Consider the following 23,332-nt stretch of genomic DNA (forward strand, 5'->3'; position numbering starts at 1 on the left):
GAAAATAAGGAAGGTCTTTGGAGGAGGCCATGGGGAAGTAGCCCAGGGAGTTGTAGCTGTCATGCAGCTATTACAGGAGGCACTATAGACAGCTGCAGTCCACAGGGCCCTGGGCTGGAACCCAGAGTAGAGGGCGGGCCTGGGTTCCCCCCAAACCTCCCAATTGACCTGGACTGTGGGTTCTTCCAGAGGGGAAGGTCTCTGGGCTGTTCCCCAACCCACATGGTGAATCTCTGAGGTAAGAAAATCTGCCAATAAGCATAGGATCCAGCAAGATAGAGGAGGAACTTGGTCACAGGCACATAATAGAATTTGTTTTCCTCTTTTTCTTTTTTAAAGAAAACCCAGGAAATTACAGGCTAAAAATATCAATGTTAAAAGAATGTTAAGAAGCCTGTTCAGTTATTATTTATTATTTTTATCACCATACCCACTAGGAGCCCTCGTCATAGACCAGGACACCCTTGTGGTAGGCACTATCCAAAGATAGAACAATAGGAAGCCACATGCAGTTACTGTGAATCATGTGCTGCAAATGTACCTTTCTGCCACTCATAGAGTGGATTTTTCAATGTGTTTAGTAAAATCTGCATTCACTAATGCAAAAAGCATAACATTTTGACAGTCAAAATGTTTTGTTCTTTATTGTAGGAAATGGACCAAGAGAATAATCTCTCTCTCGTGTACTTTTGGTTAATGCTTTAAAATCTTCTTTGCGAGAGAATGCAGACAAATAGCTTTGGAGGGGGAAGTGGGTTACTCTATTAAACCAGTGAAAGTTGTAGGTTAAGTAACATTTTCACATGGGATTCTTTATAAAAGGCCACTCATTTAACCAAGGCCATCTGTCGGCAGTGTCCCTAATCATCCTAGTGCTGGCTGAAAGGGATTTCCCCAGGAGGAAAAAGAGGTTGCTGGAAAGTTAGGCCCTGTGGAAATGGACTGGAGATAATGCCCCCTTTAGAAATAATGCCAAAGAGAATCAAACAAAGACAAATTAAATGTATTTGGCTCCTTTCTGCAGAAATGCTGCTCTGCAGCTGCTAAGCTCTGGGATCCTCCGTGGCTTGGAACCTGCAGTCTAGTGGTCTACAGAATACAAGCATTTGAGGCCAGATCTTCAGTGGGCATATATCTGCTAACTCCATGGATTTCAAGGGAGCTATGCTAATTTGCACCAGCTGAGGATCTGGCCGTGGAATTCCTCTCCAACTCCCTTCTCTTTGTATGGAGGTCAATGTTGACATGCTTCACCCTTTTATCTTGTCTACCTCACAGGAGTTTCAGGTGGATTAATTAGTTAATGTTTGTAAAGCTCTTTGAAACCAAAGACGTTCTATTAGCACCAAATATTGTTGCAATCATACAGCAATATGTCTGTACAGTATGTCAAGCAGGATTCTACTGTGGATGCACATTCTCACTGCCAGACCCTCTCCCATTTTGTGAATTGTTATGCCAGTGGTGGATACTGGATCAACAGCCAGAAACTCAAGTCTGCTATTCACAGAACAGGACAAGGAGTGGGAACCGTAGCATACACATCTCTCTCACCTCCCTACCAACATTCCACAGCTCAGATGAGCAGGGACCACCTTGAGGTGTTAGACAGTAGGTCAGTCTCCATTCCCATGCAGCTCTTCACCTATTTGCATGACTAACAAAGTGGCAATTATTTCCCATTTTGATAGCGGGATTCTTGTTTTTAATGGACAATGAGTCCAGTGGTGATGACTCCTAGATGTTCATTTCATTTCAGACAGACTGCTGAACAGTCAGAATTTTCAGGTCTGCTTGGCTTGGACTGGATTTGAACCTGTGACTTAAAGATGAGTCATTACTAGTTCCCTGAGCCGTGCATCTTTTCCAAGCACCTCAGTTATTAAGTTATGATTGCTTCCACTACCATGTATTTCTTATACACAAATTCAGCAGGAAATTCAATGATTCAGAGGTGGTGCAGCTGCCGGAGGAGTCCAATTATGCTGTACTTTATCAACATATGGCATGACATGAATAGGCTACGAGTCCCGTGCTGTCCATTATTACACAATGCTATGCATACAGAATATGGGAAAACAATCACCTTCCCTTTCTTCCTCCCATAAATTTAACTATTTATCAAAATGTCTCATGCGTTCGTGATAAGGCAGAATTTCGATGGATGGATTATCATCGGCAGTAGATTGAGAACTTGCATTTTTATTTATGTATTATAATGTAAACACATTCAGAGGCCTCACATGTATGATATGAAATTGATCTATACAAGCAGTTGCTGGGGTGGGGAGGGGAGCCATTTCACCCAGAATCTTAAATGCAAAAGGCTTGATGTCACCTTTTTATTTTCTTTTAGAGCAGCCACCCTGATGAAGAAAGGCAAAGGAGAAAACCTAATATTTTTAAAGCCTGCCTTTTGCTGTAATAGTTAGATGCAATAATCCCAACTAAAAACTAAATAAAATATATTAAACCGCTTAAGCTTTGGGATTTGCAGTTAGACGTGGAATAATTCCATAAATAAAGTGTCGCGGATAACTATATTCCAGAAGAGTAACCAACTGTAACATGATTAAAATGAAAACTTACTTAAACTAGCCTTATTCTGTTGTTGAAAAAAGCATCTGGATACAGTAGTTATTACACTGATATTTAGTGCAATCAAGATAACATAATAATGATAGCATAAACCCAATTTTAGATATGAATTTGTTTCTGATGGTAGAAAGAAACTGAAATGCTTGAACAATTGTATGTTGACAGTAATAATCACAATACTTAACTCTTATGTGGTGCTTTACATTTTCAAAGAGCTGTACAAACATTATCTAACTGATCACACACACTATATATATATATATAAGTATTTATAATCACGATACAGAATGATCAGTGATAGAAACGTTACTGTAAAATAGAATTACTTTTTGTCTCATGGGGGCACCCAAATGCCCCAGGCAAAACTAGGACCCCACTGTGCTAAGTGGTCTACAAACACAAAGACCAGTCAAGTAGGACTCTGAACAAAGAAAATGCCTTCTTAGGTTTGGTGACAGACACACAATGTTTATTAGCAGAAGGGCAGCAGTGAGCCAGGGTATACCACTTACCTGTTATGCTTCTTCATGGATGAGCATTTCTGTTGATGATGATGATGAAAATGATGATGATGATCACTTTGAGAACTGACACTGGTTAGTGCAGCTGTTGGCCAGAGGCAGGTGAAGAGCAGCAGTTTTATTACCAGGACCATGTCTACCAAAACAGAAATGCAATGGATTCAACCAATCCACCTCAATGACCTTTCACTTTTAGTGGTCCTGTTATTTAGAGACAGCATACCATAAAGAGGATGCAAGTATAACGAGGCATCACTGAAAACAGAAGACAAAGGCATCCCAGTTTGGATTTCCTCTCTGAGCTCTCCTTTTATTCTAGCAAATTGCAAAAATTCCTTAAAATCCACATACTAGGGTACCTGCTGTCAAGCAGCTACAGTTTGCCTTTAGAAATGTAATAAATATAACCACTTATTTTGTGGATTCTCCGTTTGCGCCATTGCTTCCACTCTTTCAGGGTAGGTTCTTAGTCGAATGAGAGCTTACTGAGTGGGTGATAAAGCAAATGTAGCCCTGTGCAGACAAAAGGGTGATGTCAAACATTTAATCCCCCTTAATCCCACACAACACCATATAAAAATCTTTCATTGTCCTATAAAATCTGTGCTTAATGAGACAAGGTCACTAAATTAATCTTAGTTACTGTATATATCATCAAAATAATTTTCTACACAGATCAAAATATTTCATTAATTGAGTAAGCAGTGTTTGTTCCACAGATTACTGACATTATTTGCTTTTGTGATTCAGGGTAGCAAGCAGTATGACCAGGTGTCCGGTTTTTGACCGGAACACCCGGTCAAAAAGGGACCCTGGCGGCTCCAGTCAGCACTGCCGACCAGGCCGTTAAAAGTCCGGTCAGCGGTGCTGCGGAGCTAAGGCTGCGGAACACCCCGCTTCCGGGGTGCAGCATGGAGCCAGGACAGGTAGGGACTACCTGTCCTGGCTCCATGCTGCACCCCGGAAGCGGCCAGCAGGTCCGGCTCCTAGGCAGGGGGGAACACGGGACTCTGCGCACTGCCTCTGCCTCGAGTACCAGTTCTGCACTCCCATTGGCCGGGTACCACGGTCAATGGGAACTGCAGGGGGCGGTGCTTGCAGGCGAGAACAGCGCACAGAGCCGCCTGCCACACCTCTGCCTAGGACCCAGACCTGCTGGCCGCTTCCTGAGTCGCAGCAGAGTCAGGACAGGCAGGAAGCCTGCTTTAGCCCACGCCACTGCGCACCTGACTGGGAGCCGCTGGAGGTAAGCCCGTGCCCCAATCCCAAGCCACAACCCCCTGCCCCAGCCCTGAGCGCCCCCCCAAATCCAGAGCCCCCTCCTGCACCTCAAACCCCTCATCCCCAGCCCCACCCCAGAGCCTGCATCCCCACCCCAGAGCCTGCATCCCCAGCCAAGAGCCCGCACCCCCCTGCCCCAGCCCAGAGCCCCCTAGCACACCCTGAACCCCTGGTTTCTGGCCACATCCCCAGCTAGAGCCCTCACCCCCTCTCACACCCCAACCGCCTGCCCCAACCTAGTGAATGTGAGTGAGGGTGGGGGAGAGCCAGCCACCAAAGGAGGGGAAATGTAGTGAGCGGGGGGTGGGGCCTCGGGGAAGGGGAGGGGCTAGGATATTTGGTTTGTGCGACTAGAAAGTTGGCAACCCTAATCTTGACTGGAGAAATATAATTAATTCTGGGCAGTGTAACCTGTTGAGAAGAGCCCAATCCACAACTCCTCTTGTGTCAATGTTTTTGGCATTGAATCTGAAATTTGGAAAAAAAAAAACCCTTTTTTTTTTTTTGCGGCAGCTATCCCTTCACTTTATAATAAATATATAGGACACAACCATGGGTGAGATCGAAGAAACTTCTGTTACCCATAATTTGATGATAAATATATCACCATATTATCATCCATAAAAATACTGGAAACATTCTACCTTCTGTTAGTGTAGCAGGATTTTGTACCTAATTTCTATGTATTTTTTAACCAAAGCATAATTTAAAAAAAGATTTAACTTTCATTTTTTTCAATCATTTCTTTCTGCCCTGGCTGTATGGTAGCAGATCACATCCCTTGCATCACAGGATATTTTGTTAAGCAATACAATGGGCTTGTCCCTGCTCCCATTGAAGCTGATGAGTCTTCCCACTGGTTTAACGGAGGGCAATAATGGATCCCACCCATGTAACTGATACAATTAGCTTCATCCCTTTCAAGCCATCAGCAAACTCAGAGCCATCAGCATCAACATACCGTGTATTTAATTTATTTTTCCTTATAAAATAAAGTGAAACACTCATGAAAGGTGCTAGAGTGAAGGTGAGGAAAACTGAAATTCTCCATCTACAGAACAGCGCAGCAGTAATTCAAGTTTCCCAGCACTGCTCCCCACTCTTGTGTCTGAACCTTGACCCATATGAACAACTGTAGGTGTGAGAATACAGTACAATCTTCATGGCTTCTCTGCTGAGATTGCTAACAAGTAGGCCCGTTGTGATGGTGATACGGACATCCATCCACAAAGAAGTTCACTGGAGTTACCAACTCATTGCACTTAGGCCTGTAAATGACCCACTAGACAGACATGATTTCTAGAGGGAGATTTTCAAAGGCACAAAGGACAGTTAACTCCCATAAGCATTCAGTTGGGCAGCTGAGTGCCTACCTTCCATCTGTATCTTTGAAAATATCCTGCCGTCCCCTCCATCACTATTGATCTGAACCAGGTTCAAACTGATGGCCTAGATCAAAGTTTCTATCCTATTGTTAACCCTTTCTGCAAGATAAACTGGGATCAGTCTGGCTGCCAACACAGGGGCTAAAAGTGGGGTACCTCTACATGGGATTTCTGGATGGGGCAAGGCTGGTATGGCTACACTGGTACGAGAACTGGCTACCCCCACCGTACAGGTGTAGCACAGGACATCCTTCTCCATGCTCCTTCTAGAATATCTGACCATATCTGCCTTCCAAAGAGATCATACTGCCAGATCCCATCACTCAGGTAATGTACCTCCTCTCTCGTAAGAGCTACAATTAAGCCGAAAATATCAAGTTAACTCCAATCTACACAAACCAAAGTAGGTGTCATAGAGCTATCCTGTTACTTCGGTTACACAAAGGAAAATAAATAATATTAAATATACATATGTAGGAGTTACTCAGGGTAGAGACCATAGCCATTTCTGACCCACCCTAATTAATCTGTCTAGTCTAATCTATCCCACACTCAGTTTACCTGAGCACCTGATAAAATTACAGAGAAAACCAAACTGAAGTGTCTTTGGTTTCTCTTCCTCCCCCTCAAAGCAAACATTAAGTGTTATTTAAGCCCTTCTTCCATTTACTTTTATATTGATCTTTCATATTTATTATTTGCAAGGGCTGGTGTTGTTGTGAGAAAGGCATTGTGATGGATGAGGTGGGCCATACACTTAGTCCTGAAGGTGATAAAATGTGTAGTAATTCTCCTTTCTGTGAGGAGGGAGTTCCATAGCTATGGGACAACCAGCAAGAAAGCTCTGCTTCCCAATCCCAGAAATCTGACTGTGTTCACAGATAATTCTGTGGTTCCCAGCGAGCAGGAGAGAGAGGGGTCCTCCAGTCATGTAGGCCTGTCCCATGAAGAACCTTGAATTCGATCTGATATTGGATAGGGAAACTGTGTAGCTAACAGAGAATGTGTGTGTGTTGACCAGATGTGGTCTAAAATATATTTTTGCTATTTGTCTTTTTTTCTTTTGTTTTTGTTTCCCTGGCAGACTTGCTGGAAAAGGATGAGCTCAGAGTTCCTTGCCCTGAAACATGGTGACGAGATGCCAGTTGACTTTGAAAAATGACTGGCCTGCTAGAAGCGTCTGCACTCTGGGTTCCTGTCATCCAAAATGCAGTTCATCCAGCCTCCTGTTGAAGGATGGACTCTGGATTCCCTCAACTGGGAAGTGGTAATAAGATGCCATTTGGCTTTGCAGACCAACCTTTGGCTTTTCTGTGCCACAGTGCAGTGAATACGTACCCACTTGCTCTGTGTTTCTGAAAAGAGCCCTTGTGGAAATTTCAGAAGTGTTCAGTGCTGGCCCAACTCAGTACCCATTAAAGCAGTGGTTCTCAAACTTTTGTACTGGTGACCCCTTTCACATAGCAAGCCTCTGAGTGCGACCCCCCCTTATAAATTAAAAACACTTTTTTATATATTTAACACCATTATAAATGCTGGATGCAAAGCAGGGTTTGGGGGGCAGGCTGACAGCTTGCAACCCCCCCATATAACATCGTGACCCCCTGAGGGGTCCCAACCCCCAGTTTGAGAACCCCTGTGTGACAATGCGGTTCTGGCGGAACCCAACTGAGAGTGCCAACTCAGGACAAATTGCTCAAACAGGGCAGTTACAGCCCAAGGCTGGGGGTTTTTCCACCTCTAAGGCAAACCAAAACAGCCAGACTAAGAGGACTTTGGTCTCACCCACTGGCTAACCGCAAGTCTCACAAGCAATCTCCTTAGACACTCCAGTTTCCCAGTATTACCACCAGTGCCACTCGTTATGGGGACAAATGGTTATGAAAACCAATACCCAAGTAAAAGAAAAAGGTTCTCCTGATCCCAAAGGACCAAGCCCCAGACCCAGGTCAATATACAAATCAGATCTTACCCACAAATCACGCTGTTGCCAATCCTTTAGAATCTAGAATCTAAAGGTTTATTCATAAAAGGAAAAAGATAGAGATGAGAGTTAGAATTGGTTAAATGGAATCAATTACATACAGTAATGGCAAAGTTCTTGGTTCAGGCTTGCAGCAGCGATGGAATAAACTGCAGGTTCGAATCATGTCTCTGGAATACATCCCCCGCTGGGATGGGTCCTCAGTCCTTTTTTCAGAGCTTCAGCTTGTAGCAAAGTCCCTCCAGAGGTATGAAGCAGGATTGAAGACGAAATGGAGATGAGGCATCAGCCTTATATAGTCTTTTCCAGGTGTAAGAACACCTCTTTGTTCTTACTGTGGAAAACTACAGCAAAATGGAGCCTGGAGTCACATGGGCCAGTTCCTGCATACTTTGCTGAGTCTGAAGGCATATTTGCCTTCTCTCAATGGGTCCATTGTATAGCTGATGGTCCTTAATGGGCCATCAAGCAGGCTAGGCAGAGCTAATCCCAGCTTGTCTGGGATGTCACCCAGCAGCATAGCATAAGTTTGCCATACAGACAGTATAGAGCCAATATTCATAACTTCAACTACAAAACTGATATACCCATATAGACAGCATAATCATAACCAGTAAACCATAACCTTGTCTTAGACACCCCATTTGACCTCCTTTATACAAGATTTGGGTGCCACTACAGGACCTTGGTTGCAACAATGATCTATATGGTCCCAGTTTATGTCAATAACGTCACACCCTGTATTAAAGTCAGTGGGAGTTCTACCGTTGGCTCCAATGGGAGCAGAGTTTGACCGAAGTAAGCATTTTTAAAAATCCCTCCCACCATGTCTCAACTGTGGTATTTTCAAGAATGAATCATGACGAATATACAGCGTCAACCATCACTTAAATGCAAACTTCAGAAGGGAGTCCAACAACGTGAAGTTGTCAAGAGAGGAGCTCCCACTTTCAACCCCTGTGTACATTAAGAAGGGAATCAGACATCACCACCAGCAAAAGGATTCTTCATACTAGAGTTATTCTCATTTTCTCGATGTAGGACAATATTATACAGAGCAGATTATAATATCAATATACATGACCATTAAGAAAACAGGTTAATCTCCTGTGCATTTGGCAGTAATGAATCCTAAGAGGAGTCTTCTTTGAAGAGAAATAAATGCAAGATAATGGACTGTGCTTGTAATGGGCTTGCTATTAGTGTGTCTTTGTGTTTATACACAAACAATTAAAATAGACCATCTGGCTCTCTGCTACCATTAAAATGTTTTCTTAACTTTATCCCTTCACTTTTCCCCATGCCAAGCTTCTAATGCTTAGCTTTCAAGGACAAAACAGTGTAAAATAGCAACTCTAGATCAAAAGAGCAGACTTAAACAGCTCCTCCAAAAAGAAACAAAGATAAGTAAACCAACTGATATCAAGGCATAAGTGCCTTCCAGTGATACACAAACACTGAAAGTGTTGCAGGTAGTTGCAGACTGGGGGCTAGAGGTCCCCAGCAATAACAAATCATGAAGTGGAGCAGGTTCTGACAGTGATTATAGAAACAGGATGAAAAAATTCCAGTGTTGGACAAAACGGACACTAGAGTGCCTGAATTTTCAGATGTGCTAAACACTTGTAGCACCTACTGAAGTCAGCTGAAGTTGTGGGTGCTCAACACTCTGTAAATCGGGTACATACTGCCCAAGTCACTGTAAATCCTGAAAGGGAGCTGTGTATAACTGCAAATTATCCATACAAAACTGGATGAGGCACCATGAAGGGAAAGGAGGGAGGAGTTATCTGCAATGACACTTCATCTCTCTGATGCCTCTAAATCATAGTGTAACATACATGGGGAAAATATTGCAAATTAAGCCTTCTAAGCGGTGTTACTATTCAAAATGCAGCCTAAAGAACAGGGCAAAATATGATTATCAACCTATGGTAGTGCCAGCACAGAAAGAGAATTAACCAAGGTGACAATTCCACATGTGATATTGCGATGGAGAGACACAGGGGAAAGGTAGCTTTGGCCTTTCTATGGTAACAGATCTAGCACATAGTATTTACCATTTATATTATGATTACATCCAAAGGCCCCAGTCAGGACTGGGGTCACATTGTGGTAGTTACAGAAACACAGATGAAGAGCCAACCCTTACATGGGACATCTTACCAAAAAATCATTCATCTGAATACACTAGCAGGCTCAAATATGCTTGAGTGAAGGAGGGGAAGGTCAGGTATAGGATTCCAATTTACAGTAGGAATCCCATAGTATATGAAGTACTTCATCAAACTCTGTCAGCCTTGAGAAATATGATCTTAGTTGGTATCCTTGTTGTAATCACTGGTAAATATATATCATTATATGATGACCCTTGTGGTCCCATCTAACCCTATGGTTCTATGGGTATGCACAATACACTCTCAGTAAGAGGATGGTGCCATGTGCCTGCCTCTCCCATAATAGACTCTAGGGAACAGGAATATCCACTGTGAACACTCGTTTTATAGTGCTGATCACTGATTTAATTTTCAATCTCTACACACGAAAGACTTCAGGTTGGCTGGTTGTCTGTGCGCAAGGACTGGCCTGCCACCGAAAGCCTGTGAAAGTGAGGGATCGTTGTCCAGGATGGGTTGTAGATCACTGATGATGCGTTGGAGAGGTTTTAGCTGGGGACTGTATGTGATGGCCAGCGGAGTTCTGTTGGTTTCTTTCTTGGGCTTGTCTTGCAGTAGGAGGCTTCTGGGTACACGTCTGGCTCTGTTGATCTGTTTCCTTATTTCCTCATGCAGGTATCATAGTTTTGAGAATGCTTGGTGAAGCTAGTGTAGGTGTTGGTCTCTGTCTGAGGGGTTGGAGCAGATACGGTTGTATCTCAGTGCTTGGCTGTAGACAATGGATTGTGTGGTGTGTCCGGGATGGAAGCTGGAGGCATGAAGGTAGGCATAGCGATCGGTGGGTTTTCGGTACTGGGTAGTGTTAACGTGACCATCACTTATTTGCACCGCGGTGTCTAGGAAGTGGACCTCCCGTGTAGATTGGTCCAGGCTGAGGTTGATGGTGGGGTGGAATCTGTTGAAATCGTGGTGAAATTTTTCCAGAGTCTCCTTCCCATGGGTCCAGATGATGAAGAGGTCATCAATGTAGCGTAGGTAGAGAAGGGGCATGAGTGGACAAGAGCTGAGGAAGCATTGTTCCAGGTCAGCCATAAAAATGTTGGCATATTGTGGGGCCATGTGGGTGCCCATAGCGGTGCCAGTGGTCTGGAGGTATATATTGTCATCAAATTTGAAATAGTTGTGTGTGAGGATAAAGTCACAGAGCTCAGCAACCAGTTGCGCTGTGGCATCATCAGGTATACTGTTCCTGACAGCTTGTATTCCATCTGTGTGTGGGATGTTTGTGTAGAGAGCCTCTACATCCATGGTGGCTAGGATGGTGTTTTCTGGAAGGTCACCAATGCATTGTAGTTTTCTCAGGAAATCAGTGGTGTCACGGAGATAGCTGGGAGTGCTGGTGGCGTAGGGTCTGAGTAGGGAGTCCACATATCCAGACAGTCCTTTATACCTTGAGAGGTAACATCAAGTTTTTGGCAGGCTGATAGATAGCCTAGTTACAAATATCCTGAGAGATGATGGTTCTGAATAGTATTTTGATATTGCAGATTGGTTTTGTTAGCAGCTTACGGGTCCTTGTGTCCAAATCAAATTTCCACATCATAAGTATGTTGCATTGTCTCCTGAAAGCAAAATCTAGCCCAAAGCTAAACATCTGGTAAACTACTCAAGCCAGTGGAAGTAGCTGATGTTAGAGCTGTGTGATTTCCTCATGCTTGGAAAAGCATATGAGGTGGAAAGTTATGCAGAAACACATGCCAGAACGGCAAAAAACCCCAGAAAAACGAAGTTTATACTGCAGTATTCTTTTTGGATCCAAAGCTGAGTTGTGGGGGTTTAGCTTGGATCTGAACTTGCCAACGTTTGGATTATCTAGTTCACAGGAATAGGGTTATTCTATAACATATATAAGCTAGTCCAGCACTTTGAACATACTCTCTTGGGCATGTTTTCATAATGACTTCCCTGTTCTGACAACACATTTAGTGATGGGCCTGAACCAAAATCCACTAACCCAACCCCCTGAAACTTTTCCATTAGCACTAGGGGATTAGATCCCCAAATTGTTCAACCATTGCAAATCAGGACATAGCCCTTACACAGGGGATGATTTTCTAAAATACAAGCACCTGTTCTTCCAACTGACTTCAGTGGGACCTGTGAGAGTTCAGCCCCTCTGAAAATCAGGCCTAGAATGTCTTTGAACTCTTCAGCCAAAATAGCTACAAATGCATAGCACTGACCACTCAAAATTCAGCAGCAAATACTGTAGTCTTCTTTTTCTTCACATTGGTGAACATTCAGTTTCTAGATCTAGTAAAAAGCATGACAACTGGAACTACAGTCTGTCCGATTTCTTATCTTATTTGCCCACGGCACTTTTTAGTATATGCTATGAACTCACCTGAAAAGGCATTTTAAATCTTTAACAGAGGATCCTGAACATGACCTTGGAGCGTACAAGGAGGGCTGCCTCAAATTTTCATAGTCCAATATCCAGCTGTACTCTCATCACTCCCATTTCCCCATACAAGGAGACCCATTTATGTCCAGTTGGTGATTCAGCTGAGCCTTTGTGGCTCAAGGCCTTTCTTCCTTTGAAGCTTATCTGGACTTCTGCTTATTCCAAAGCTATAGCAGCGGCACATTTTCATATAACCTGATATTAGGACCATAAAAAAAAAAATCTTTCATCCCTTGCATTTTGCAGCACTAGGTTCACAGCTTCTAAACCAGGGACTCCCCACTCCATCATTCTGCCTTTGCAAGATCAATCACTGAATTAATTTTATCCATAAATCCGCTCATTTAGTTTATACACCAGGAATTCTAGATGTAAAACATATCAGTTTTACTGCCCACAGTTAAGGAACAATCCATTTTGGGGTGATCTCTGGAGAAACACTGGGCCAAATTCTTCCTTGACTTACACTTCTAACAACACCATTGACTTCAGTTGTGCAAATCAAGCCAGAATCTGACCCATTACTTTGATTATCCCCTTACTGATAACACTGCTGCACCCTCCACCACACTTGTCCAGCTTCTCTTTGGGAATTTCCAGTTTGCTTTTTGTCTCCAGGGCTCATTTCTTCAAGAGTCTCTCAATGATTTTGCAGAGAGCACAACTAATGAGGGGAAAACACCAACAAAAACAAACGGTGAAAGCAGATGGGCAAATTTGACTTAGTTCTGATGGTGGATCTATGGAGAAAAACCCCCTTTGGCCCTGTGCATTCCCCTGATCGCGATTATTCTGGGGATGAAATGAGCGGACTAGCGTAACAGATAAAGGGGTCAGTGGGATGGGAGGAAATTGCAAGCCCTTTCTACAGCAGTGTCTCGATTGACAGTTTATACCCCTCTTTTTAGTTCCAAAATATTAAGGCCCTCTAAGTGGCTTTAACGGGAGAGCTTTAGAAACAAGATGCATTGTGGGAATAAATTCTAAAGATGAGAGAGATGCTTCAGGTGGTCAAGGGAGCACAAAGGCAACCATAATTCTATGCTAACATTGCGCCATCTGGACAGGCTTTCTAGTGTCCCTTGTAACACGTTGTACTTTTAAACCTTCTTCCAACAATCCCCTATTTGCAGATTTATTTCATTACACCTGACAAATTAAACTTAACCCAAATTAAATGCTCAGGAGACAAGGCATGGTTTCTAATCTTGGCTCCTCACATTGACTGTGCCATTTAGGGATGTCTACCCAGCAAAGGGCAGCCAGTCTCAGAGCCCGGGTCTACACACTCCGGCTTGCCAGTCTCGCGTTACGGCACGAGAAATAGCTCTGTAAACATTTGGGCTCAGGCTCAAGGAGGGAAGGGGAGCATCACAGCCTGATTTCCAGCCCCAGCTGCAATGTCTACACACCTGTTGTGTAGACGTACCCAAAGCAGCCCACAGTAAAAGAGCACTGTGCAGTCCCACCACCCAAATGGCAGCACTTGAAGTGAGCATTTTGTCTCAATGAGTCAGAAATGCCTTTTGGAGCTCCTGACTGCAGAGAGACTGTGCTCCTAAGACTGCAATGCGAAGGTTGGTGCATAACGGGGGGGAAGGTATAGCCCAGTTATTTACTCATCCCTCTCCTCCCCTTCCCTACACCCATAGGAGATTTGGGATGGAGCAGTCCCAGGACTTCCTTGAGCTCAGAGGCTGAAATTCTTCCTGGTCCTTATGCAAGCTGCAAGAGGGATGTGTTGTCTGAGATGAGAACTGGACACTTGAGACCATGATTCTCCCCCGATTTATACCTGTTTATACAGGTGTAACCCCCTGGACTTTAACATTGTTATTCCTGACTGATGTTGGTGCAAGAAACTCAGCCCCTGGGCTGCACAGAAGTGAGTCCCCACCCAGTTTAGAACTGGATATACAGAACAAATATAAAGTGGGCACTTACTTTGCTGGGGTGGTGTACAGCTGGGCTTCCTAAAGCATTAGGAAGAGGTGGTTGTCTGAAACGGACATAAATCCTACCCTGGTAAATCCTCCCTGCTGTTTTCCAAAGGAGGGAAGACTACTGTTCCCCTTTGACCACCCAAATCATCTGAATAGGCGTCCAGGTGATGTGAGAGGCACTGGGAGTCTGTTGCGAACACTCCACAGTGAAAGGTGTAGAAAATGACTTCTTGACTTACAAGAGTAAGAAAAATCCTGGCCCCACTGAAGTCAATGGCAAAGCTCCTATTGACTTAACTGGGGCCAAGATGTCATGCTAAGTGTAGTTTTGGATGATTTATTGTGTGTATAAGCAGGTATCTTTTCCCCCTTCACAGTATGTTTGTATAGCTCCACTCTAGTTTTATCGTCCACTGTTGTTCATCCTTAGCCTGTAATGTTAGAGTGCAAGAAATAAGAATATATTTGGCTTTTAACTCCCTGCACTTTGTGGCCATTTGATTTTGTCAGGAATGTAAATTATGGGGGGAAAGAGCCTCTTTACAGAGGGATCAAGGAGACAACACAAACTTGAGTAATTTACACAAAAAGGGGGTTTGATAGTAACAAAATATATATCAAGATATTAGTCAGTTTGGGAACTGGAGGGCTTGGCCATAATCTTTCACTATCAGAAGCAATGCACATTGCAGCAAAATGTGTTTTTTTTAAATGCATTATCTACCAGTCGGGGGGGGGGGGGGGGAACAAAAACTTCTTTTCACTACTTTCTAGTCTGACAACAGGTATATATCAGAAGTTCTCTCAGCTTATTCTCTTCCACTGATTTCAGTGAAATAACTACACAGTCGTATTCATCCCTTTGTTGCTGTTCCTCTAGTCTGCCTATCAAGTTCATTAAGCATTTCCTGCCAATAGTACATAAAGTATATGCCTGGAACCTTGACCAGAAGCCCCCAGTTTTAACAGCTGGAAATTCATTCATAAACGTGCAGTGTATCCTTACCAAACTCTGTTTTGCCACCTACAAACACAAGTAGAACAAGGGTGTTTAATGTACTAAAATACATATCTTTCAGCTTTGGAACTGCAGCCTTTTTGTCCTATTCCAGTCAAAACTGAGAGAGAAGTTAATTGATTAAAGTCCGGTCTCTAGTGGTCATAAGGCACCATTACAAGTCACCATACACAACTCACTCTGGCCATTTGCCAGTCTTTCCCCTCCCATTGATTACTTCCAGAGAACTTTAAACTAGCTTAACAAAGCTGGGACCAAGTTTCAATCTTGGCAGCCTAACCTAGCTGCCCAACTCCTATGCTGAAAGAGGTACCTCAAATGGATATTTGGGTGTGCTGATCTCAGTATCTAGTTTTAGGTACCCATGTTTGAAAACATTGCTCCCCTTTTTTAACTTGCTAGTTTTTTAAAGCTCAACAGCTTCCATTTTACCAGTGTCTAGCAGAAGGAAGGGGCTCTAGATCCAAAAAGCTTGTGGGCAATACACATTTCTGGTCAATTAATGAAAAATGTGGTTATCCTACATATATTTAACCCTTGGAACTCACTGCCACAACATATTATTGAGGTCAAAAGCTTAGAAAGTTTTAAAAAGTGGCTTAATCATGTATATAGATAACAACATGCACTATTTCATTAGATAGGTCATCAATTTATATGGCATAAAAATCTTTCATGTTTTAGGACAAGTAAACTGCTGTCTAGGGTTAAGAAGAAATTTCCTCTGTGGGGACCGTGGAGGTTGTTTCATTGTCCCCTATGGAGGTTTCACATCTGCCTCTGAAGTATCTAGTTCTTAGCACTGATCACTGGGTATGAACGGGTAAGTCCTCTACTTCTTTACTGGCATTTTATATTCTGAAAATAAAATAAGAACATAAGAATGGCCGTACTGGGTCAGACCAAAGGTCCATATAGCCCAGTATCCTGTCTACTGACAGTGGCCAATGCCAGGTGCCCCAGAGGGAGTGAACCTAACAGGTAATGATCAAGTGATCTCTCTCCTGCCATTCATCTCCACCCTCTGACAAACAGAGTCTAGGGACACCATTCCTTACCCATTGTGGCTAATAGCCATTAATGGACTTAACCTCCATGAATTTATCCAGTTCTCGTTTAAACGCTGTTATAGTCCTAGCCTTCACAACCTCCTCAGGCAAGGAGTTCCACAAGTTGACTGTGCACTGTGTGAAAAAACTTCCTTTTGTTTTAAACCTGCTTCCTATTCATTTCATTTGGTGACCCCTAGTTCTTGTATTATGGGAATAAGTAAATAACTTTTCCTTATCCACTTTCTCCCCATCACTCATAATTGTATATACCTCTATCATATCCCCCCTTAGTCTCCTCTTTTCCAAGCTAAAAAGTCCTAGCCTCTTTAATCTCTCCTCATATGGGATCCTCTCCAAACCCCTAATCATTTTAGTTGCCCTTCTCTGAACCTTTTCTAGTGCCAGTATATCTTTTTTGATTCAAGATGTGAGCGTACCATTGATTTATATAAGGGCAATAATATATTCTCCGTCTTATTCTCTATCCCCTTTTTAATGATTCCTAACATCCTGTTTTCTTTTTTGACTGCCACTGCACACTGCATGGACATCTTCAGAGAACTATCCACGATGACTCCAAGATCTTTTTCCTGATTTGTTGTAGCTAAATTAGCCCCCATCATATTGGAAAAAATAATCCCAACTATACATACAATGTGCATTACTTTACATTTATCCATATTAAATAAAAAAACCTTAACTACAATGATGTGATAAAGTGAAAAGGTTTTTTAGATCACAGGCAGTCTGATAAGCCCAATGTACAAAGGGATTTACTGATCCTCATGTACACCTATGCGCTGGTGATGGATTGCCCCCCACCCTCCGGGGTGCCACCTGATGTACTGGGGTACCACTGAGCCCACCTGTTCCGCCAGCCTGGGCTCCCTTACACTGTCCTGCTGAGCCAGGCCCTCAAGCCTCCTCCAGCACACGCACAGAGGTAGGGACACACCCAGCTGCAGAAAGACACAGACACTGAGATCAGCTCTGCATGGGAAGGCTTCAGCTAGAGAGTTGCCCAGCATTCAAGTGCACACCCCCACTGGAGTGTAAACCCCAAACTGTATTATCTTGCACTGCACAGAGAACTGTGCAGCATAAGTTCATGAAATCCACCCCCTCCCTCTATGTGGAGGAAGATATGCACAGCTCTTCCCTCCCTCCCCCCGGTTATGAATTCCACAAACTGGTTTTAGAGAAAACAAAAGCAAGTTTATTAACTACAAAAGATAGATTTTAAGTGACTATAAGTGATAGCAAACAGATCAAAGCAGATTACCTTAGTACAGGGGTTGGCAACCTTCGGCACGCAGCACCTCAGGGTAATCTGCTGGCGGGCCGCGAGACATTTTGTTTATGTTGACCGTTCGCAGGGATGGCCCCCCGCAACTCCCAGTGGCCGTGGTTCGCCGTTCCCGGCCAATGAGAGCTGTGGAAGGCTATGCATCTATGCAAACCACCAAATGATGTAACTACATTGATTTCAGTAGAGTAACAGCATAAATGAATTTGACACCTAATCAATAGCTGAACTGAAATCATCATTATAAGGACACTATCTGCAGCCAGGGTGAATTGATTAAAACCAAAGCAATGTAAATCATTGATTTAAATCAGCAAGCAGGAACCTTTGATTTAATACAATCTATTTTAATCATGTTTTTCATTTGTACTTTTTAGTTATTTTCCTAAAGAAAGGTTGAGTCATTGGTTGATAACCGTTAAAATATGTTGATTTGCAACTATCTATAGCCTTTACTCTAAATTTGGTGCTTCTTTTTGCTAATCAGGAAGATACAATATATGTATATACATTTTTAAGCAATTATATAACTTAACATACTTTTATTCAGATTCTCGATTTTTACGTATTTTTATTATCTTAGAAAATGTCAAATGATGCATTTATTTGCTAGATGATGATTAATTTTTTACTTAGTTATTTGTAGCAAGCTCTACTTGTATGGAAATTCAAATTGAATTAAATGTGCACAAAAACAACATTTTAATTTTTTAAAAATGAAACTACCTTAAATGGTTGGAAACATAAGAAAAACATCTGTACATTTTATCAAAACATGTTTTACATGTAAAACTATGTGATTTATTAAACAAAGGAAGCATTATCTGTAGTTTGTGAAATGAACTGATTATTTCTGGTCACTATGGGCTGGTCTTCACTACGGGGAGATAGACGCTGCTGCAATCGATGCAGCAGGGATCGATTTAACGGGTCTAGTGAAGACCCACTAAATCGATGGCAGAGCACTCTCCGGTCGACCCCGATACTCCACCTCTCCGATAAGAGTAAAGTAAGTCAACCATAGCACATCTCCTGTCCACACAGCGCGGTGAAGACATCAGGGTAAGTCAACCTAAGCTATGTCGACTCCAGCTACGTTATTCACATAACTAGAGTAGTGTAACTTAGGTCGATTTACCCCTGTAGCGAAGACAAGCCCTATGCCTTTCAGGATTGTAGATCTAGTAGATATCATCCTGTTACACACCTGGTTTTTATTCATAGATTGGAAGAGGAAAACAAGATTTCCTGCTTTTTCAACTCCCAATTGGTTTACTAACTTTGAATGAACCAGTCATTGAACTAAACTAGCTGAATAAACTGAAATGAAGAAAATATTGTATCCACAGAAAAGGCTACTGCTTACAAAAGCTGATTTAGCACTTGAAAAACTCTGGTTCCATGTGCTTAACCCATGACTTCCACCAGTTCAGTGGTTTGAATTTCTTTAAAACTTGTCAGCAAACATATACTGCTTAATATTATTTTGTATTTAATTTCATGATTTTAATAGATTATAATAAGTTTAGGCCTTAACATAGGTTACACTGGTCTACAATTTTTGAGAAGTCGTCTGCTTCAGAGATAAAATGTGCTATTTATTATGTATTTTGATGTGCTGAATTCAAATATGACAATTAAAACAACTGATTGGCTACTGTTTCTAAGATATTTAAGTTTTTACATTTTATGTCTATGTATATTGTGTAGATAGTAGAGTTTTAATCATAAATTGTAAACCTAGGTCGTCTTTTCATGTGTTTATGGTTGCTTTACATGATAATAATTCACCTGTCCTGTTTATGTAACACTTTAAAAATCAGCAAAAGGGTTATATAAATAAAATTTATTATGAAACAAAAGGCAAAAAACTATTATGTACATAGTTTAGTCCTTTTCAGTGTCTACTTGGCGCTTCTTGGCTTGTCTCTTGTATTCATTAAATGGAGCATCTCTTGTCACTGTCCAGCAATAGTCTGCAATCATTGATGGGCTCCATTTGCCCTGCTAGCGTTTCTCCATTGTTGCAATGTCCTGGTGAAATCGCTCACCGTGCTCGTCGCTCACTGCTCTGCAGTTCGGTGGAAAAAAATCTAGATGAGAGTGCAAAAAATGTATCTTTAGTGACATGTTGCAACCAAGGCTTTTGTATGCCTTGAGGAGGTTTTTCACCAACAACCTGTAGTTGTCTGCCTTGTTGTTTCCGAGAAAACTTATTGCCACTAACTGGAAGGCTTTCCATGCCGTCTTTTTCTTGCCACGCAGTGCATGGTCAAATGCATCATCTCGAAGAAGTTCACGAATCTGAGGACCAACAAAGACACCTTCCTTTATCTTAGCTTCACTTAATCTTGGAAATTTTCCACGGAGGTCCTTGAAAGCTGCTTGTGTTTTGTCAATGGCCTTGACAAAGTTCTTCATCAGACCCAGCTTGATGTGTAAGGGTGGTAACAAAATCTTCCTTGATTCAACAAGTGGTGGATGCTGAACACTTTTCCTCCCAGGCTCCAATGACTGTCAGAGTGGCCAATCTTTCTTGATGTAGTGGGAATCTCTTGCACGACTATCCCATTCGCAGAGAAAACAGCAGTACTTTGTGTATCCAGTCTGCAGACCAAGCAAGAGAGCAACAACCTTCAAATCGCCACAAAGCTGCCACTGATGTTGGTCATAGTTTATGCACCTCAAAAGTTGTTTCATGTTGTCATAGGTTTCCTTCATATGGATTGCATGACCAACTGGAATTGATGGCAAAACATTGCCATTATGCAGTAAAACAGCTTTAAGACTCGTCTTCGATGAATCAATGAACAGTCTCCACTCATCTGGATCGTGAACGATGTTGAGGGCTGCCATCACACCATCGATGTTGTTGCAGGCTACAAGATCACCTTCCATGAAGAAGAATGGGACAAGATCCTTTGGATGGTCACGGAACATGGAAACCCTAACATCACCTGCCAGGAGATTCCACTGCTGTAGTCTGGAGCCCAACAGCTCTGCCTTTCTCTTGGGTAGTTCCAAATCCCTGACAAGGTCATTCAGTTCACCTTCTGTTATGAGGTGTGGTTCAGAGGAGGAGGATGGGAGAAAATGTGGGTCCTGTGACATTGATGGTTCAGGACCAGAAGTTTCATCCTCTTCCTCGTCTGACTCAAGTGAGAATGATTCTGGTGCATCAGGAACCGGCAGTCATTCTCCGTGGGGTACTGGGCGTATAGCTGATGGAATGTTTGGATAATGCACAGTTCACTTTTTCTTCTTTGACACACCTTTACCAACTGGAGGCACCATGCAGAAGTAACAATTGCTGGTATGATCTGTTGGCTCTCTCCAAATCATTGGCATTGCAAAAGGCATAGATTTCCTTTTCCTGTTCAACCACTGGCAAAGATTTGTTGCACAAGTGTTGCAGCATATGTGTGGGGCCCACCTCTTGTCCTGATCTCCAATTTTGCAGCCAAAATAAAGGTGATAGGCTTTCTTAACCATAGTGGTTATACTGCGCTTTTGTGATGCAAAAGTCACTTCACCACAAACATAGCAGAAGTTATCTGCACTGTTCACACAAGTACGAGGCATCTCTGCTCACTTTGGCTAAACAGAAATGTGTCCCTTTGCAAAATCAAACACTGATGAATAAGAGAGCATGACACTGTATGATTTCTAGAGCTGATATAGGGCAATTTGTTCAGCAGAGTGATGTAAGCTTCGTTATGATTGCATCATCCATGACTTCTAGGAAGAACATGATGCAATTCATATCATGTATGACGCAATACCAGCTTCAGATTGCATCGTTCATTGTTTTGCCTAAAAAGCAAGTACTGTCCAAACCCAGTCATAGATTTATTCATAGATCCAGTCAAAGATGTATTTTAGTCATTTCTGGTTTAAATTGAGATCCCTTCCTTTTATAACTCACTTATCCTCCACCATCCCAAGTCAAGGGTTGTATATACTGACCCAATAGCATATCTTGAAAACTAGAGCCAATCAACAATTTTAAGCATAATTTTCGTTCTGTGACCCAGAATTAGTAAAGTTTGACTACATTTATTTCAGAAGCATTTTGGCTGTAGAGCAGCGTTATCAATTTCAAATTTAATGTTAAATAGGTTTATTTAAACCTGTACTTAATTTAAATAAAAATCCAAGTTAAATTTTTAAAAACTTTTTTTTAATTAAAAAACCCATTGATTTTTAATCTGCCCTCTCTGCAATGCTGCATTTATGTGTCAAGAGCCAGTTTTTACGGATCTATACTTTAGCCACAAAAAGCCATTTTGGACTGAGACACAGCATAAGATCTTAACAATAGTGCAAGCAAGACAAGGACCAAAACACCAGCTCTGGGCTCTCCATTCCTAGAGTATGGTGAAGAGATGCCAGTTAACTCTGCAGACCAGCAGTTTTATTCCCTAGAGTCCAGCGAACTACCCAATTGCTGCAAATAGATTCAATATAGGTAACATTTCTCCTGATTTTTTAAATAAGAAAATGTGACTGGTTTCTGGACAAAAGAATAAATCAACCAGCACATACCAGTCAGTAAAGAAAGTATCTTCACTGAAGAACTTTGATTTTTTTCTCCCTACCTAGTGCGACATGGTAACTGCCCTTGTGATGTCGTAACAGTCTGATGTGAGACACTATCCGAGGCTTTTCTTATCGTCTGCCTCTTTCACCTCTTTCAGAGTGCAGCCAGTCTCTCTTCCGTGCCCAAGGAAACCATGAAAAATGAGCTGCAGCTACATGCCATGTGGCAACAGTCTCTGATTATCCCAGGAATCATCCTGCAAGGGTGGAAATTTCTAAGATGCATGATGAAAAGGCTAGAATTATCACAGCGGAACGCTAAGAGACAAGAGGTGCCTCTTTCTTTTCTCTCTTTGTTTCTGCATCATTTCCTTTTTCTCCTTTCTTCAGTCTATCATTTCCTTTCAGAGTACGTGTTCATTCTCCTGCAAGAGAAGCCAGGGAGCTTGCTAGATAGTAACCACTGCCCTTGGGTTCAATCCCTGCAATGTGTCCTTTGGGCAGCCCCAGCATGAAGGGAAGGAAATAGTGTAGCATCTAGAAAGCCCCAATTCCTCTTTTATTGAGCACATTTTATAGGCAGCGTAAGTAGTGCTGCCTGTAGTCAGGGCCGATGACGGGGGGGAAGCCGGTACAAATTACTGGGTCTGGAAAGGGGGCCCGGGGCCCGGCTTTCCCCCCCCCCATCGGCCCTGTTTAGCCGGACCGCCCTTGTTGGGGGGCCCAAAAAAATTCCAGGCCCGGCTTCCCCCCCTCCGTTGGCCCTGTTTAGCCGGTCCGCCCTTGCTGGGGGGCCCAAAAATTTTTTTTCACCGTGGCCCGAACCCGCTCTCGGCAGCCCTGCCTGTAGTTAAGGTTGCCTGACATTTTCATCGTAAGACTGTGTGTTCAGTTGCTTACCACTTGGACAAACTTTAACTATTCATGCTTAAATTACATGCCAGATGCCTGTGGTGATGGGGTCGGGGATGCAGTGAGGGTCCTGGGACTGGAATGAGGACAGGATACAGCGGCCAGGGGCAGAAGGGATCAGGCTTGGGGAGAACAGGGGCAGAAGGGTCTGTGACCACACTACAGCACATTCCTCTCAGAACCTGGAACCGAACCCAGGATTTCTGAGTCTC

General features: G+C 42.7%; 1 protein-coding gene across 2 annotated transcripts in view; it reads right to left on the reverse strand.

The window, feature by feature from the left end:
- GABRR3 (gamma-aminobutyric acid type A receptor subunit rho3) overlaps positions 1–23,332 on the reverse strand; it is a 93,895-nt gene that overhangs the window by 38,871 nt on the left and 31,692 nt on the right. For both annotated transcript variants that reach the window (XM_008166269.4, XM_065589376.1), the window contains exon 2: positions 3,111–3,255. In XM_008166269.4, the coding sequence (XP_008164491.2) occupies positions 3,111–3,253 (143 nt within the window). In that variant the 5' untranslated portion in view covers positions 3,254–3,255. The remainder of the gene's footprint in view (positions 1–3,110; positions 3,256–23,332) is intronic.

The sequence above is a fragment of the Chrysemys picta genome, chromosome 1 (assembly GCF_011386835.1).
Source record: "Chrysemys picta bellii isolate R12L10 chromosome 1, ASM1138683v2, whole genome shotgun sequence".
Classification (NCBI taxonomy): Eukaryota; Metazoa; Chordata; order Testudines; family Emydidae; genus Chrysemys; species Chrysemys picta.